We start from the raw sequence: 18,974 nt of genomic DNA on the forward strand, positions 1-18,974 counted from the left end.
TTCAACACCAAAGGCTTTTTAATGCCGTCATACCTTACATCTGTTTCTACCCTGCTTTCCCACAGAATATAAACTCTTAACTCAAAATTACAGTCTTTGTCTTCAAGGCTGAGTAATTCCTTTGGGCTGAATTTTCTAGTATATAGTTAAATTCCTTTTCACAGATAAGTCTGCTTTCATATGGCTTCAAGTCAAGAACTCTCTAAACAAAGAGTCATTAAACATTACCTTCCAAGTACAGGCTGTAGTTTTTCAGCCTGTCTGCTAAATAAAAAAAAGGCCTACCAAAGAAAACAAGACAGTAAACAAAATGAAGTGAATCTTGCATGGTCAGTTGTAACCATATTCCTTGATGTATGGCTAGAAATTGGTCAGACACTTAGAAAATGCAATAGCACAGGCATCTGAAAAGTTCACCAAAAAAATTCTCAGATTCACGTATAGTAACTATAGCATTTACTCTCTGGTCTTGTGTACACATCATCTCAGAGGAAATGTATGTATATACTGGGTTTGTGTATAGGTAAGGTGGGTTTCACAGAAGTGTTTGGAGAGTATGAGTAGCTATCACCCACCCTTTTGGGAAATCTGTCAGTTTTAATCAGTTTCTCAGAAATCGGTCAGATGTAGACATTTTGGAAAAATAACTTCTTTCCCTTCTCCAGTTAAAGTTACCATTGCCTCTTTTCTGCAGAAGGTGATCTTATGGATTGTGATGGAAAATCAGATTCCAGCCCAGAACGGGAAGCTGTAGATGATGATACCAAAGTGGCAGAAGGAGCTGATGGGATTAAAAAAAGGAAGCGAAAACCATATAGACCTGGTAGGTTACAATAATTTTTACGATTGTGTGTCCCTTGTTTGTTTTAACACTTTTTTTTTCTGTATAATTAAACAAAAAATAAATAGAAAACAGTATGGAATTCTGAAGTACTCTACTGCTAATTGTTGATTTTAGATTTTTTCCCCGTTCTGTTTAAAATAGTTTTTAGTCCTCTTATCAAAATATATTTCCAAAGGTTGCTGCTTAGCAGTGTGCTTGTTCTTAGTATGCTGTCAATTATTGGACAGTAGTTCAGATCTATACCTTGTATTGATTCTTAGCTTGATGGGAAAATGTACTGTATTAATATGATTGATGAAGGGCGGTTCTTGTGTGTGTGTGTATGTATGTATGTATGTGCATTTGGCAATATTTGAAGTTCAGAGAACTTTCTGCAGGTGTCGTTATTTTCTGAAATACTTCATAGGAGTAAATATTTGTAGATGACTTCTGGCAGTGAATTTTAATGAATTCATTTATTGGATGGATTAATTTATTTTAATTTATTAGGGCAGTCAGCTCTTAATTATCTTGACTGTGGATTAACCATGTGTCCTGGGTGTAGAAACACTTGAGCTGTCTCCAGGCAGAAAAAGCTAGAGATACCTAAGTGACTCTGTAGGAAGTAGCTCTGATGCATTAGGGCTGAAACTGAACCCAAGATAATAAACTGTGCTGAGACACCACGTGGCTTTTTGAAGAGCCCCTGTACCGCATACCTTGGTATGTCTCGGAGTCTGTGTTAACATGGTGGTTTTGTATTTCATTATGCAGCCTCCCACTACTGTGGGTAAGTTGGTTGCAGTCTTTGCAGTCGCGTATTTTCACCAGTCCCACCATCCTGCTTGCTGTAACGGGCCATACCCTCTGGTTATGAAGATGGAAGGGGAGGAGAACAGAGGCAATGAAATGATTGAGGATGTGAAGGCAAGGAGTACAGTGAAGGAAGGAAAGGAAGCAGGAGTTACAACACGGTCTAGTTTCTCTTGCTCCTCTCAGTAGCTAAAAAGATCTGTACCACCTTTTACCCTCCCCACATCATTTCCCACACAGCCGTGTAAGAGCCCTGTCTCAGCAGGCCATACCCGTGTGTATATTGCCTTCCGTCATGGGCCCACCCTGGGGAGATAGTGTTACAAACCTACATCACTTAACAGAGATTTCCTTTTTCTCTGCACTCTACCTCAACAAGCCATTTCGTTTTACTGTCGGGTCCTCAAGAGAAGAGAAGAGAGTTTTGTTTGCTTGGTGTGGGTTTGGATCATGAGTTGAATAGCTTCTGTTAGTTTTCTGCAGCCAACAATTTCCCTGAAAAATGAAACAAACCTGAATCTGATGCATGTACATACACACCAACTGCAAAGGATTAGAAGCACTGCAGTCACTCTTTGTTAAGGGATCCTGGAGATTCAGGCACTATGATGTTGATGAATTATCCTTTTATTTTGTGATCCGTCCTTCTCTAGCACCATCATTTGGAGTGATGGGCTCTCGAGCAGTTTGTAGAGGTTTTTTGTGTCCTTTAAGGCTCTTTAATAGATTTTGTTTGGTAGATTGACTAACAATTCATCAGCTTACAAGGGAAGGGAAAACCCTTCCCTTGTAAAAGTTGCCTTGTTGAAAGTGGCCAGGTTTGGTCCTTTGAACTTGTGGATGATTTACAATCCTGAAATTTTGATCTTTTGTGATAATTATATATATACCCACCAAGACATTAAAACTCTGAATGAAAACTCAAGTATCTCAGATTCATTCTTAGACCTCTACAGATGCAGTAGTCCCTTTTATCTGCAGAACAACCTTGGCTGTCTTTGTTACTATGAAACGTAGTTTTTATCAATATACTGAATTTTTGTTTTCTTATTAGGTATTGGTGGATTTATGGTACGTCAGAGAAGTCGTACAGGGCAGGGGAAGACTAAAAGATCTCTCTCCAGGAAAGATTCTTCTGGATCTGTTTCTGAGCAGTTGCCTGGCAGAGATGAAGGTAAGTGCAGAAACTTTTTTTAAAATTTTTGTTCGTGCTCTAATGCAATAAAAATAACGCAACTCATCAACATACGATTCTTTCCAGAGTTGTGCTACTGAGGAATAAGTTTTTTGTTTATCACGATGGCTTTATTAATTGAACTGAAAATACTCATTCCTGCATACTTATACTTTCAGCAGAGCCCATGATTTACAAAGAAATTGAAAAAATGAATTGCAGGCTACTGTGGGAACAAAATAGCGAGCATTATAAGGACTGCTGTATTGTGTCAGAGCTCTGTTTAGCCTAGTTTTGACTAGTAGAAGACAGAAAAAAAGTGTAAAAAAAAAAAAAGAGGTAGGTTTAGAGTAATCCTCTTTCTCATACACTTTCCTCCAGATGTTGTCCTGATCCAGAGGTGTCTCTGGACCATCAGTTTTAATATTCACCAGTGTTCCATGATCCACAAGTGTGTCTGATATTTTTATAGATCTGTTTATGCTCTGGAAAATCATACTTTTAGTGAGTTCAATGATACACTATTGCTGTATGAAGAAATAACTCCTTATTTTAAACTGGATGTCTACCAGTTTAAGGATAAGCTACCCTCACATTTTATATTACGAAAGGTTATTTAAAAAAAGTCACTCCATATTAACTTATAATACAGAAAGATTTTCTAGACGTGTGGCATTCCACCATCAGTTTTTGCCTTTTCCAGGGCTGAAGAATCCTGCTCTGTTTGGTCTCTGCTTTTAGCAAAGCCATTTTAATGCCTTTTGACTCTGTATTACTCAGTAGATTGGGCACCTTACATGAAGTCAGATTTTATTGATGGGCCTTGTTCTCTTGCTTTCTATGTGTGATTAAACTAAAATATTTCATCCATCTGGATTTGTTCACACTATCTAATCTAGAAAATATGGAGGTATCATTAAGGTGAGGTGTGGAGTGTATTTAGTTCAGAGCCTGATCTGTATAAGGTCAGTAGGAGGAGGCAGCTGCTTCTAAAGGTTTGCAGATACCATCTCAGAAGACTCTGGCCTTGATTTCTCCTATTATTCTCTCCTGTCTGTTTAGTTATTGTGTTTTTAACCTTTCTAGAGCCAGATTGGTCTCTTGCTATGTATTTGTACAACATGATGGAGGCTGAATCTTTACTGCAGCATCCAGCCAATATTAAAAACTAATAGTTAAATGCTGTCCTTGCTTGCATTTGCAGACCTACTTTATGAAGCCAACAAATGTTTCTTTAATCAGTGCAAGCCAGTATTCTAGTTAGATTCCCTAACTAGATAGAATAGATACGTTTGCTTTCCTGGTAATATTAGTGCTATAGCTCTGTTTTCCTGCTTTATAAATATTATTTCTGTGTAGTATACAAAATTGTTTCAGATAATGCTGAAAATTTTGCTTTGAAGTTTTTCATTTCTATAGGGATCTGCTCCTTTAAGTAAAAAAAAAAAAAAAAAAAAAGCTAAAAGTTAATTCCCCATTCTGGGTAACAGTACAATGCATATTGTTAAAAAACAATATTCTTAAACAAGTATTCTTCAGCTAAAAGTTTGAGCTTCTTTTTGTGTGCTCAGGCACAATTGCGTGTTAAGAAAAAAATAACTCAGAAAATCTTTGTGTTTTAAATCATCATAGCTTGCTGAGAGCCTGCTTCTCAGCTGCCAGTACTCACCAGCCTTACCAAGTTTTTTGCTCCTCTTGTCGTGTTCCACCCCCTTTCTCTGCAAAAGCTCACTCTGCAACAATGCAGAGGTCACAGCGTTGGTTAGCCGCATTCTACTCGCTGTCCTCTGAATATGGTACAGGAGATTACTGCAGTACAAAGCATAGCTGATTTTACCACCAAAATAACAGAGTTTCTTAAATGACTTCCCAGGGTCCTTAACTCCATCTAATTAGCTATGGCTTTGGCAAGATAGAAGTGTCAGGACTTTAAAAGTTCTGCTTTTACCTGCAGTGTTTTCCCTGGTCTGTTGAAATAAAATACTGAATGATTGATGAGCACTGTGTCCTTTTGTGATCGTTAGAAAAAACAGTGCTACTTTGGAATATGATAGCTGAATAAATGTGTAATTTTTCTTGAAGAGCATCTTTATAGATGTCTTTTTCTTGCCTGCCCATTATTTGTACAACAGTCTTTTTCAGATTTAAGGAAAAAAGTTTTTTACTTTTAATTTGAGAATAATTAGTTTATAAAATGAAAGGTCATGAATGTGTAACTCAGCACTGATGATTTTGGAGATAATACTTCAGTGGAATTAGCTTTCAAATATCTGATTGAATGGCACCTATAATTTCTCTGAGATTACCAAATTCTTAGGTGGCTTGCAGATATGAAAGTTAAAGGTCTGTCTTTAGCCACTCAGGTACAACAAGGTAGTGACGTGACTGGTATCACATACAGTATTTCTTACTGCCAGAGCCCAGCTTATCAGGTGCCAGTTCACACCTGGCTAGATAAAAGCCACCTTTAGAATACATCTAGAGTGATGTTCAATAAACCCGTGCACCCAGATAGGTAGCAAGATATGTTTGGCATGCTGCCACTGTACGTTTAGAGCAAGACACAGAGTACTTTATTTATTTGTGCCTGAATGTTACTTTTTAGGTTGGACAGAACAGCTGCCAGACACTCCAGTTGAGGAGTCTGCCCCAGCTTCTGAAAGTACTGAGAAAATAAAAAAGCGTTACAGAAAAAAGAAAAATAAACTCGAAGAAACCTTTCCTGCCTATTTGCAGGTAAAACTACTGGTGTACATCTTTACGTGTGTTGATGCATAGTTCATTTAAAGCTTTAATGTTTCTTTTCTGATTCCCAATTCATTCCAATGAAATGTTTTTTCTGTCAAGAATGTTCATAAGTTTGAACAGAAAGCTGTATAATATGTTAAATCTCCAGTCCTCTGGTGTTACTTCTCTCTCCCCACCCCCCCATTTTTTCTGAGAGAGGAGACGGGAGGAAAGAAGCCACCTTTTCTCTCTGAACTGACACATGACATTTTCAGCATTCAACTCTGTAGGATGTCTTTGCATGTTATTTTCTTAAGATACTAATCTTTCTTTTCAGAAGATTATAGAATGTTATTTGGTAGGGGAAACTTGTTTTCCTACAGTTTTGTGGGGTTTGCATCCCCCTACCACAATAATCTCTGCTCTTCCACTCCGTTAATTCTCTGACATCCCTAGCACGTAAGAGGTAGCAGTCATGGATATTAACCACAGTATTAACGGTGATTGAGCAACTTGCTCATCTTCAACCAGTTTAAAAACTGACTGGTTTATATACGTCTCTCACTGAGAACATTTTTGGTTTGCTGTTCTTCTTAGCTACTTTTTTCATGAAAACTTTACTGTCTTGTAGATGTTCACCAAACTTCAAGATGTAGACTATATTGGGATTGAAAGCAAAGAATTTACAAGAGAGGCAGAGCAACCTCTGTCTACAAGTAATTTGTATTTCGTATATGGGGAAGGAGTTGGAAAGAAAATACTTAAACATTTACTATGGATTAATAAGGATAAATATTTTTTCCTTAATGCACATTTTAGTCCTGTAAAATACAGAATATTTCTTAGATTCTTCTTCTGCTTACGTTGGAATAACTGGTACTGAAAAATCTGTATCTTTAGCTTTATTTTTAGCAGCTGTATAGCTGTATCCTAAATCAAAATTTTAAAGACTACCTGAAAACAGATAGAGTTCTTATATAATGAATAAAACTTGGCTTGAAAATGTGATAGGTTGTTGTCAAATTACTGAGTACCCAGGCTTAGGTGAGTGGTAGCTTTTATAGAATATTTGAAGAGATACTAATGTAAGTTAAACATCTTAAGGTGTTTTGTTACTGTGGTTTGACGTTGGGGTGATTTTGTGGTAACTGAAATGCAGTGGATGGTAGTTCTAGAATTTGGACTACAGTGTGCTTGCGTGTTTTTCATAAACTTCTTGTGTGGTCTTGATCAAGTTCCCAGTAGTATTCTCCTCCTTCAGCTGTCCTTTTTGTGTGAGGAGAAATAATTTAAATATTGAAAAACTTGTGATATATAGCAACACTGTATTGGCACTGTCTGTGCCACATACATCTAAGATGACTATTGTTTTTCTATGTAATTTAGGGTGTGAATTTAATCATAAAATATTAATCATATAGCTACCTCAGGTAAGCTGTATCCACTCCTTGTAACCTGGAAGAGATACTGCCATATTGGAAGGCATGAGAGACTTGAGACTCTGGTTTTATATTTCTAGTAATCAATGGCTTTTAACTTTGTTGATACCAAATTTTTCAATAGATACAGTGTTTTTCCTACATTGAATCATGTTGTCTTGTTTGCAGGAAGCTTTCTTTGGGAAAGACCTACTAGATACCAGTAGACAAAACAAGATGAGCCTAGATAATTTACCTGAAGAATCACTTCCACTCTCATGTAAAACAAATCTGACCACCAATTTCCTGGATCCTTCATCTGACCCCCTTCTTAGCTCAACTTCCACTCCAGCTCAGGCAAAACTAGGACCTCAAGGTATACAAACATAATGTTAGTGATAATTCAATAGTTTGATTTTGTTGTTGCAACTGGGGCTTTTCCAATCTTTCCCACTTTTCTCACAATGTTTTTCTGATTCTGATTTGTCTGATTTCTACATTCTGTATATTAACTGCCCTTGAGCAGTTAAGTTACATTGGTAAACGGTGATATTCAGAGGCTCCAGCTGTTTCAGAAGGAGCAGTGGATGGTACAACAGTTGGCATTTAATGCAAATCTGAAACTTGTTGACTGTAACGTCCAAGTCTATAAAATCCATGAAATTAATTCTGTGTAAGAATAAGCATACACATTCATTATAGAAGAAGACAAAAATACTCTAATTAAAAGGTAACTTTTAGTAGTCTAGTGAGTATCAGTTGGATGAATATCATCCAACTTCTATTTTCTTTAATGTTTTAGATTATTTTAGGTTGCCAGTCTCCTCAGAACTTTTGGCTCACCATGTCCTTTCTGAACATGAGTGCCCTTTCCAGGTACAGTGTGTAGCCTCTAGGCAATCTTTTGCTTTTGCTGTTGCGAAATCTTACTGAATTTACAGCTGAAAGATTTGCAAATAGCCAGAGGCTTGTGAAGTGTTGCTGAAAGGGCAGCTTCACACAAAGAAGCAATTAAATTGAAAACCTCACTGTCCCGACCAAATTATTTTTTTCTCTGTGTCTTGTAGTATATGCAGTTAACTGGAGGTGTCTTACCATTCTGTATTTTTTAAAAAACGGCTAGTATTTCTTGTATATGTTAGATGATTTGTGACTTGCCTTTCAGCTTGTCCTCACAAGTTTTTCCATGTAAAAGTGTTTACACACATTGGTACAGTTTCCCATGTCCAGAGAGTCATCTGCAGAAAGGTCACTTATTTCTGATTGTTGCTGGGTGAAAATCAGCTAAATAAAAGGCAGAAGGCTACATTATAATTAAATATTGATTGCTATACAGTTGAAATTGTGGGTAATAGAAAAGGCAAAAGTTAACTTCCCCTGAAGGGGAAACCACTGCAAATGGAGTGTTTCAAGGTCTGTATTTCATTGTTTCCAACACTACAAGAAGACATGCTCGCGTAGACTTTTTCCACTGCAGTATTCTTCTGAAGTCAGAGAAACAGGGATTCAGACATGTTTGTTGACCTACCTGACTGTAAGATTAAAGTCACTAATGTTCATGTATTATGGTAGTTCAAGGTTTTAGAAATTCATGAACTTGATGTTAATTTAATGTTGTCTTATTCCAAAGTTTAAAGGAATTTTTAAAAAACCTGTTCTTTATGAATAAGCAAATTTGTAAAACTGTAATTTCATCTTCTTTTTATTCAGAAATAAATCATGAAGAGGTGGCTATTAGTAAATAAATCACTAGCTACAGTTTTAGTGGATAACCTGCTGTCTTTCCCATTTTATATATGAGATACTGCTTTCTGGCCATAGGAATGTTCTCAACAATTGTCTCTCAACTGTTCAGATTTCCAGCCAAAACTGTGTCCAAATGGAGCTGTTTGTTGTAGTTGGAGCGCCAGTGGGTGAAGTCATCTGCCAGTATTGATCAGTTCCAGTGCAGTTTTTCTTAACTCTTTCACTGTGGCTTTGTGGGAGACAGTTATTTCCACAAGAGCATCCACACATGTGTGAAAGAGATTAATTTTGTGTGTTGGAAACCCTGGTAAACTGGCTAACTGCTGAGCTAGCAGCTGGCTAGTTTATTTATATTTAAGGCAATACCTTCTGGCTGATATTGCAGAGGGGCTGGAGGTGAGAACAGTGTCCCAGAGCACCTGTGATATTTTCATCGTTTTGGTACAGACCTGGCTTTGGAGCAGGAATAATGTGAAGTGCTTTATTCACTGCGCTGGGAGGTGGTAGGACTGCCTGGTTACAGTATGCTGTTTTCCTACAGTGCCATTTCTCACAGGGATTGCTGACTCCTGTGAGAGTCCTTGCTTAACTGGTTAGGTCTTTTCAACAAGGAAAATGTTCTTCTCTTGGAAACTCCACTCATTCAATCCCAGGATTAAGGGTTAGATAATACTGGTTCATTTTTCAAAGAGCTCTGAAGCACCTAAAGAAGTCCTTCTATCTGCTTTGCTTTTCAACATGTGCATAAAACTGCTAGGGAGTTGAACAGTGATGCGTTCAGTCTGCTCGTGAATGGATGGTGCATTCCAGTGACGTGGTCTGTGACTATTTATTCTTAGGGCTCGGCTAAGGGTAGCTGAAGGTTTTGCTAGACAAGACTGCAGCAATGATGAGGATCAGCAGAGCTGGCCAGAAAATGGGTGTTGGAGTCCTTTGTATACTATTAATTTCTAGTAACACTGACTGAAGTGAGCTTTAGGCTCCCAGTCCTGATTTCTGTCTGGCAAAGAGGCTGCAGTTTTTGTTTTCAGTTACGAGACTCACCTTTCCTGTGGTTTTATAACACGGGGCACACTGCACAGTGTATTCTGCATGGGGCCAAGCCTTAAATTCATTTCCAAGACAGTGCTAGAGCAGAGTGCAAAGACTTCCTGACTGGGAGCACAGAGCACCAGATCTCCAGGGTCTCCCTGGCTGTTGGTGGGTGAAGTTGAAGGTGGTGGTTGGAATCTGTTGCATGCCATGTAGTCTGAGGACTGTCCACATCTCTCTTGAGTTTCTTGACCTGGGTGTTTCTGATGAAAGAGTCCACTTGGTGAGATGTGTTCTGTGAAGGCTCTGGCAATGTCATTTTTTCTCTTTTAATTTGGAATAGCTTAAATTCAGTGTATTTTTTTTTTCTAGGGGTGCTGAAAAAATCATCTGGTCATGCAGGGCCTCCAGAGAATGCTAAAGAAATTCTTCCTAGACAAAAGGAGAGGAGTGGTCTGGGGCTCTGTGCAACTGATTCAAATGCTGCTGGGATGTTTTATAACTAGATATGTTATTGCGTGATTAAACATCTTAAAGTGGCTGCAGGCTTGGGAGAGGTGTTTTTATTCTTTTAGAACTTCATAAATAAATAAAAATAAATACATTGGAGGGATCAGGATCACAAGATATCAGTAGAACTGTGCTGTCTTAGAGATGCAGCATTACAAGCAAACTATTTTCCTTTTTGCTTTGTTTTATCTCCATTCTGAAAGAGTCAAATTAATGAGCAGTATTGAGCTATTTGTTTGGCAGCAGATGTCAACCAGCTATTGATTCTGATCTGAAGCAGCTGACTAAAGTGATTTAGTTGTTTCCAAGATAATATTTAGCACACAAGGAATTAAAACGAGGGGAAAAAATAGAAGAAAAATGTAAAAATATGCTTTAGATGAGATGTCTTACATGAGACTTATGGATCAGAGTCTAGCCCTCTGCTTTCACCAGCACTCAGCCTTTTGGTAGACTTAACAAGCTCCATTTTGAAAGCAGGTAGCTTTTCTCCTACCTACTAATCTCATCGAAAGGCCATTACAGAATCTGATTGCCTTGATAGTTAGGAGCCCTCTAATTTGAAGCCTGAATTTATTCACAGCCAGTGTGTAGCTACGGGTGGTAAACTCTTCAGTTATATCTTTCCACCTGAGCTCTTTCTAGGTACTTATACAATGTATTTATATTCAGATTAGAAGTTTAATTTTTAGGGACTGTTCCCAAACACATTTCTAAGGGCTGTGGAGGAAAACACCATGACATAAAATACTACAGAAGAATTAGAGGCTGCTAATACAGTCTCTATGCTTCCTTCATAAAAACCTTTTCCTCCCTGATATTTACCTGCCTTCAAGTAGCAATTCAGGAAAGCTAAAGAACAGCTAAAGTCAATCCTTTGCCTTCCAGCCAGCTGAAGTCATTAATATCACCTTGCAGTGCCTGGTATTAGCTAGTTGCTTGCATAATTAGACCCAAATTGCCAGAAGGAAAACAAGTATCTCAAAAAAAAAAAAAAAAAAAAAAAGACCCCAAACCAACCCAACCCCAAACCCACCCCAAAAGCAAAAAACAAAACCCCGATAACTGAGTTCTGTTGAAAAGCTTCACATTTCATAGTACTTTTTATCAGGTACGCAAAATAACTATACCCAAGAAGCAGGTTTGAGGCACTTTTTAATACTTCTATTGATACCAGTTAAGAGCCAAAATCTTTATATACATGTAAACTGGCTGGTCTGCACTGGCACGTTGATCCACCTAGTTGAGTGGCAAGCGTAAAACATTACTTAATTGGGATGGTACCACCTTGTTGGCATTACAAAGGATAAAAATAAAGAATTAAAATAGTAAAGTGAAAAAAGATCAATCTGATTTTGACTTTCAGTAATGGTAGAATGAAAAAGGGTTGTCTCTGAGAAGCAGCAGGAGCTTCTTAATTCATTGTAAAATTTTGCAGCTTGGAAAGTAACCTCATGATCTAAGAAAATCCTTGGCACTCTTAAGCTAGAAATACTTTCCTGGGGCAGTTGAATTATAACAGTGGGAAAGATACCTGTATATGTGTGGAATTTGTTTGTTTGTTGACTTTCTGGTCCCTCTTCAACCTGCCTGTGCTTGTTTTCTACATTGTATGTTTTATGATTTGTATTAATCCTTTTTCTCTGTTTAATTGTATGCATATTTACCATCTCGTCACGTTTCATTGGTCTGACAGTGATTGCTTGTATAGTCACGATAGTCTGCAGGTTTTCTGAAAAATATTTTTCTCAACTTCTGTTTGTCAAACAATTATCTTCAAGTGTTGTACATCTGAAATAGTCCTACAAACTAGTTAATAAAACCAGATGGGCCATTTGGAGCCATTTCTCTCTAATTAATTGGATGTCAAGAAGATAATCATATCCAGAATTTGTTATTTAACAATAAATAATTTATTGCTAGGACCAGGCCAGTTTTTCTTAGACAACAACCAAACATGACATTTCCACCTCTGACTGTTCTCACTTCAGGGTTTCCTCTGATCTTAAAAATAGCATCTTGGTTTTTCATTTACTTATTACTGCCTCTTACTCTTACATTTCATATCCCTATTAGGGTGTAGTAACTGGTTGTAAGAAAGGCAGTGGTGGGCAGAGAAGTAACTGATCACTTCCTTACCTTTTTTTTTTTTTTTAATAGTCTGTGTTGATTTGTTGTGAGCTGTGTCCTTTATAAAACCTATTCATTGACTTTTACATTCGTAGGCCTTTGTGTCTTAGAAGTTGCAAATTCTCACTAGGTCAGGGGTGGGGTGGGGTGGTTCGCCTCTGAAATCATCCAGTCTTTCTTCCCCATGACTGATTACATTATCACTTTTACTTTAAATGGAGAAAATACTAAACAATGAAAGCATATGAAGATGGCTACAGTACTGGCTGGGAGGGGCTGCTGGTCAGCCCAGTCTGTCACCCTCCAGTGACCTGCAGTACGTAACACACTATAGAAGGCCCTTATAGCCTGGTAAATTTTTGTTTGAGTTTATAGCTCAAACAATATAGTGCATCACCAGAGTCATGTATAAAAGCCACAACTGGTTGATTTTATTTATTGCATCTTATGCAGGTAGCACCGATGATCCTTTAGCCGATCTTTCTGAGGTCTTAAATACTGATGATGATATTCTCGGAATACTTTCGGATGATTTGGTAAAGTCTGGAGATCATTCGGGTATGTATGTTTATAAGGTCTCGCTGATATTTGTTTTCTTTTTCTCTATTATATATGTGTGTGTTGTATTGTATCTATAGGTTGTACTCGAGGTGGTTTCAGATACAGTTTTCATATTTTAAGAATACCTTGCTTTGAGATGATTTTGTTGCCTTCTACCAAAAAAAATAAATCCCCAACCTTCTCAACATTTTTGTTTTACTTGGCTCTTTGCTTTGCTGCTTAAGAGAGAATAAAATGTAGCTGCCGTTGTCTATCATACCTGCGTAGCTTTTTTCAGCATGCAGCTTTTTCTTTACTTTTTTTTTTTTGTTTTCGTGTTATAATCATCCATTTTATCTGGTTTGGGTCCTGTAGGTCTTGATTTATGCACTTTCCAGGTTGAGAACTCACCCTCCCCATTTGGTAAGAAACTAAACAATGGATGATCCATGGTTAGAAGTAGTCATCTTTCCTAGTGGTTTTAGCTGAAAGAACTGCATGTGTAGAAACTAGTAATCCTTTACTGTGTCACTAATTCATGCTTTCATTTTCCACTCTTTCTGTGGTGTTTGAGTCTAACACGACCTATAAATTCTGCACTCCGCATTTGAGAGTACTGCGTAAAGTTTTGCTTACAGCTTTTAAAAACCTTCCTGAGTTTTGTGTTTCATGATACAAAATCAGACATTTTCTTGCTGCCACTGTTAATGGTAGTATTACTTCTAGTAATAGTGTGTAGTGTTTATCATAGTGGTATCTTTTGTAAATTAAAAGCATTTAAACAATGTGAATATATTAAGCATGAATAAAGCAGTCAGCATCAATTTTTTTGTTTCCACTGGATGATGATTCATCACCTGATGTAAAACATAGGTTGACAATAAGTAGAACAGCATGTTTCATTATTTTACGTTTGTTTTTATTTGGCTTCTAATTCAGAATTGTATTTTAGATACTGAAGTGTGTAGTTTGTTCTTTCAAAGATCTTTCTCACTTGAGAGATTTGTTGACTTGTAAAGGATGTTAGAAAATTTATATAGTAAGTTATGTTTTCTCAGTACCAGCAAATCACTTTGTCTGATGTAACCCAGAATATTCAGTAGTTGTTTTTGAAACAGAAACTGCTACAACTTGTTTGATACTGACTACACTTCAGCAGCACTTCAGTAGATTTTTAATGTAATATTACAAGAATGTCTGGGGTGAACCTTAAGGTGCATGAGGATTAACCATATTGACTGCTAGCGTGATTGTTTTTAAAATGTGAAAAATAGTTACAGTGGAATTATATAATGAAAAATATACACTTAAAAACATGCTGTACCTACACTCAGTAGTCTTATTTCCCACTCTTCCAGTTGCATTCTACTCAATTAACATTCCTCAAACTGTACAGTAAACTGGAGGTAAATAGTGGGCAATTTTATTGGCTTATCTAATGAATGTCTTATTTTGCCTTTCGCATCTTAGAAAGTCTTGGTTTAATTGATAGCTCAGTTCTAGGGAAAAAAAAAAGTTTAATGCTCTTTATTCTAAACCAATAAATGTTACTATTTATGTCTAACTTATTATTCTTTCTTCCTTCAGCTGGATTGGATATTGGTCCCATCTCTGATGATCCTTCTTCTCTGCCTCAGCCGAATGTCAGCCAGAGTTCACGGCCATTGAGTGAAGAACAGTTGGATGGAATCCTCAGTCCAGAACTAGACAAAATGGTCACAGATGGTAATTTTTTTGTCCTTGGTCTTCTAGAAGACTTAAGTAGAAATCTTTTATTTTTTTTCTCAAATTGCTTACCTATGTGCTGTAACATACCTATTTGGTCTTGCTTGCAGAATTGATTTTATTGCATTTTTTGATGATTATTCATTCTGTGCTGTCTTTACTTTGTCCAGGTGCTATTCTTGGCAAACTGTACAAAATCCCAGGTACGTGTTCTAATCTTTGTTGTCTTTTATAAAATTTAGTTCGTAAACAATGATGGCAAACTCATGCATGGTGTTTTTGCAGAGCTAGGAGGAAAGGATGTTGAAGATCTGTTCACAGCTGTGTTAAGTCCAGCAACCACGCAGCCAGCTCCTTTGCCGCAGCCTCCACCTCCACCACAACTTATGTCTTTGCACAGTCAAGGTATGTTCCTTCGTCACTTCTAAAACAGCAGCCTGGTCAAGAGAGTTGTGCATCTTTTAAATACTGGTGTGAAAGTAGGACATGCCTTACTTTCTGCTATTGTTAAATTGTGGAATCTGCTATGTTAGTTTATGAAATATTATTCTAAAACTGTTCTGAAGGGTGTATGTGAGTAACATACACGCAAACATCGCTAATAGAAAAGGACATTTATTTTAGATTTTTCTGACATATTGGAGCTTTTATTTTAGCCGACGCTTTCGTAGTTTTGAAATTTGTCTGTTGTAAAACGTGTGTTGTCTTCAGACTTCACTCTAATTACTTTTGAGTACCTCCTCAAGGGTAAGGAAGGAGTCTGTATGACAGCGATTTACTGAGTGTTAATTTCCTTTAAGGATTCAGTTTAACATATTAACTAGTCCTACCCAAATAACAGAGAGAAGGCTAAGTAATTTTGAAAGGTATCTGGGAGTTTAGTAGTAATGAAGAAAATAAATTCTAAAATTATCATGAGTTGATACGGCATATTCTTGCTCTTACATTGAAAGCAAGGGGCAGATTGATTTTGTTGTTGTTACCAGTATAGCATTATTTGTTCTTTTTTAGCAGTATGTGTGAGCATAATTAAATGCATTCTTTTCTCATCAGACATGATCTCTAGTGGATTTTCCCTGAACTCATGTAGAGAGTGCCCGTTCTGTTATATTGGTACTACAAAAAGTAATATGTAAATGGATTTCACCAGTGAATTAATCATAAGAAGAAAAATTATTATTTTCCTAGTTGGATGAATTTCCATAAAAAGGAAAAACTTCAAAAAATCTTAGAAAGGAGAGATTTTAAAGCAAATAATGAGGTGATTTGAAACAAAAGATAATACAGATATCACTGCCTGTTTCCCAGTTACTTGAGTACTTGGAAATAACTTCAGCATTTGAGTTCTGTGAGATTCTTGAACTTCTCCCTGTGGAACTGCCACAATTACAAAGTTTTAGATTTATAATTTGGTTCAGTTACGGTGTAATGATCCGTATGTTTCTGTGAGATAAATGCTTCAGTAATGGGGAAGCGTGCATCAAGTTTCAGCAGTTTCAAACAAAATTAATGCTGTCTTCTCATAAAGACATGTGATCCTACAGTGCAAACCAGGGGCCTGATTCTCCATCTTGTTTGTTTGCCAGGTCTTCACAGTTACTGTATACTGTCTATTTAGCAGCCATAATAAAGCACTTTCTCTTAAATTTTGAGTTACTTTCATCCAAACTATATTTGCTGTGTAGCATATGTAAACTTATAGATCAGAAAACAGTCTCCTAAAGCACGAGAGTGATGCAGTGTCATCCTACAGATGCATCTAATTCCTGAGCTACTTCTGTGCTTGTAAGAAGATACTGGGACAACAGTTATAATCGCACTTAAGTGACAGGGATTCAAAGGCCAGTGTTAGTTCTGTGTAGGAACATCTGCAAATACCATCTGCTGGAATGAATCTGCCTGTGCCACATTTGTAATATTGTAATCAAATAAATAAAATTTTCTGCCTTTGTACTGCTAGGCTGGACATTTAATTAGAAAATGCTGATGCTCATTTGACTAGATTTATCTGTTTCATTGGTTACAAATTAGAGTGTTAGCGGATAATGAGGCTTACTTTGGTACACTGCTCAGGAGTCTCAGAAGAGGAGGTATTTAATTCAGGTGGCTAATGATAATTCTGCAAGGACTGAAAACAGCCTTCTCCATGCTTGCTGCTTGGATCTGAGTATAACAAACACAACAGACCGTTGACCTCTAAGAACATACCTCAGTATAAATGTGGTACCATAGCATGGGCTAATGCAAAACTTTTGGAAATCCATTTAAAAAAAAAAGATTTTTCAGACAAGAAAAAAATAATCTGTACAGAGATGTGATGCAGTAGGGAAAAAAACCCCTTAAGTCTGTAGGGAAGCAATGTAAACTGATTTTAAATCTCTTCCAAAAATGGAAGGTCAGTACTGTAACATTTTAAAGCAGTTAGTTTTTTGTTAGATGAGACATCATTTCTTCACTGAAAACTTCAGCTTCTTCCTTAAAAGCAGTCACCCTTTAAAACAGTATTTTAAACTTCTTTCCAGGAGAAAATGCGTTTCCAAGAGTGCCCCTTATGAATGGTCTGATTGGCCCTAACCCTCATCTCCCTCATACAGCTCTGACTGCTGGAGGTGGACTGGGCACCTTCTCTCCCATTACACAGCAACCATATACGGATGCCAGGTAAGTCCAGATGGGAAATAAAAAAATACCCATTGTGATAAATAGCATTTATCACTTGGGGGGTGTTGTTGGAATTAATACTGTGATATTATTAGTATTTAGCTACTTAGCTCTTGACAGCCACTGCAAAAATGTCTGTATTCTTGCAGCCTGTTCACTACTGAAAAAGCAAACAGAATAAGTACTTTGCTAATTGTTTTTTTTTTTTTCTTTTTGTACTGAGAGCAACCTATCTAAATACCAAAACCCTGTTCTGATTTGTCAGGGATAAGAATCCAGCATTCAATCCAATGGTAAGTGAGCCGAACAGCTCATGGGTACCATCTGCTCCGCCTTTGGAAGGTGAAGGTGATACAATGTCCAATGCTCAAAGGAGCACTCTTAAGTGGGAAAAAGAAGAAGCATTGGGTGAAATGGCAACAGTAGCACCTGTGCTCTATACAAATATCAACTTCCCTAACCTGAAGGAAGAATTCCCAGGTAAGTGGTTTACTGAATAACATTAAATATATTGTAACGATTTATGCATCTTGATTTGAAAGAATGTAAAATAGACTTATCAAAGCCTTGTGTATTAACACATTTTTTGACTGCAGACTGGGCTACAAGAGTGAAACAGATTGCTAAACTGTGGAGGAAGGCAAGCTCACAGGAGAGGGCTCCATATGTGGTAAGAACAATTACCCACCCGCGTTTGCATACTTGCAGCAAACATATATTTCATTCATGAGGTTTCATTTGGTTTTTTTTTAAATAAATAAAGTTGTAGGATTAGTGAAAGTTCACTTGAAAAATGCCTTTGTAATTTAACTTATAACTCTGAATACTTCTACCTGTATTCTTTGTTTTTCAGTTTCGGAATAAACTGCGTTAGTATTGTGCAATGTAAAGACATTAGCTGACATGAGAGCATTTCTGGTTCCCACCATCTCTTTGCTACATTTGATTGATGCCTCAAGTTTTATTTGCTCTGTGTCCTTCTGCACAAGATCTCACCGGTTTCTTCAGAAGGATAGTAACAAATCATGATACGACTTTCCTCTCTTTCATCGTCCCCTCTCACTAGCCTCTCCTTTTTTTGCCCCATTAGAGTTGCTGAAGTCTTACTTGTTACATTCCAGAGGTTATGTGCTCACATCCCTACTTCCCTCATTTTCTTCTGTTCCATTGTTCTTGCCTTACTGTTCCCCTTCACTACTTACTCTCTTGTATTGCTCTGTGGTGGAAACTCTTTTGACATCATCTGCATTGTAGGGAGCATGAAGGACTCACATTTTCTCTCCAAAAGTGTTCACCTTCTTCACAGTTTGAGAACCTATATTACTCATTCTTATTGACCTTCCCTGCCATTGTTAACAAATATACTTTTCTTTTAATTTCCTGTCACGTTTCCATTCTCTCCTCATTCTCATCTTACCTTTGTTTCTTCACAACAGCAACTGGATAATCATTCTCACTTCATAGGTTTCTGTGGATTTTGCAGGGTTATGTTTTCATAACCTCTTAGCTTTGCCCCACCTGCATTTTTTTAATGTAGTCTCATTAGTAAGCAGATTTGATTCCCATGTATGTTGATGACTCAAAGCTTAACAGTACCAACATCATTTCCTGCTGTCCAAATTAAAAAATCCCCTTATCTCTCTGACAGCTTTTAGAGGATAAATCATTACCTCAA

At 37.2% G+C, this 18,974-nt stretch overlaps 1 protein-coding gene across 13 annotated transcripts in view; it reads left to right on the forward strand.

Annotated features, from left to right (window-relative positions):
* The window catches only part of KMT2C (lysine methyltransferase 2C), a 198,587-nt gene that overhangs the window by 143,937 nt on the left and 35,676 nt on the right, over positions 1-18,974 (forward strand). For 11 of the 13 annotated variants that reach the window (XM_056334255.1, XM_056334251.1, XM_056334252.1 and 8 more), the window contains 12 exons: positions 695-823; positions 2,691-2,810; positions 5,416-5,546; positions 7,145-7,331; positions 12,827-12,931; positions 13,289-13,336; positions 14,501-14,638; positions 14,809-14,841; positions 14,924-15,043; positions 17,161-17,299; positions 17,565-17,779; positions 17,896-17,969. In XM_056334255.1, the coding sequence (XP_056190230.1) occupies positions 695-823; positions 2,691-2,810; positions 5,416-5,546; positions 7,145-7,331; positions 12,827-12,931; positions 13,289-13,336; positions 14,501-14,638; positions 14,809-14,841; positions 14,924-15,043; positions 17,161-17,299; positions 17,565-17,779; positions 17,896-17,969 (1,439 nt within the window). The remainder of the gene's footprint in view (positions 1-694; positions 824-2,690; positions 2,811-5,415; positions 5,547-7,144; positions 7,332-12,826; positions 12,932-13,288; positions 13,337-14,500; positions 14,639-14,808; positions 14,842-14,923; positions 15,044-17,160; positions 17,300-17,564; positions 17,780-17,895; positions 17,970-18,974) is intronic. The other 2 variants (XM_056334257.1, XM_056334254.1) reach the window with 2 other exon arrangements.

The sequence above is a fragment of the Falco biarmicus genome, chromosome 4 (assembly GCF_023638135.1).
Source record: "Falco biarmicus isolate bFalBia1 chromosome 4, bFalBia1.pri, whole genome shotgun sequence".
In the NCBI taxonomy this organism is placed as follows: Eukaryota; Metazoa; Chordata; class Aves; order Falconiformes; family Falconidae; genus Falco; species Falco biarmicus.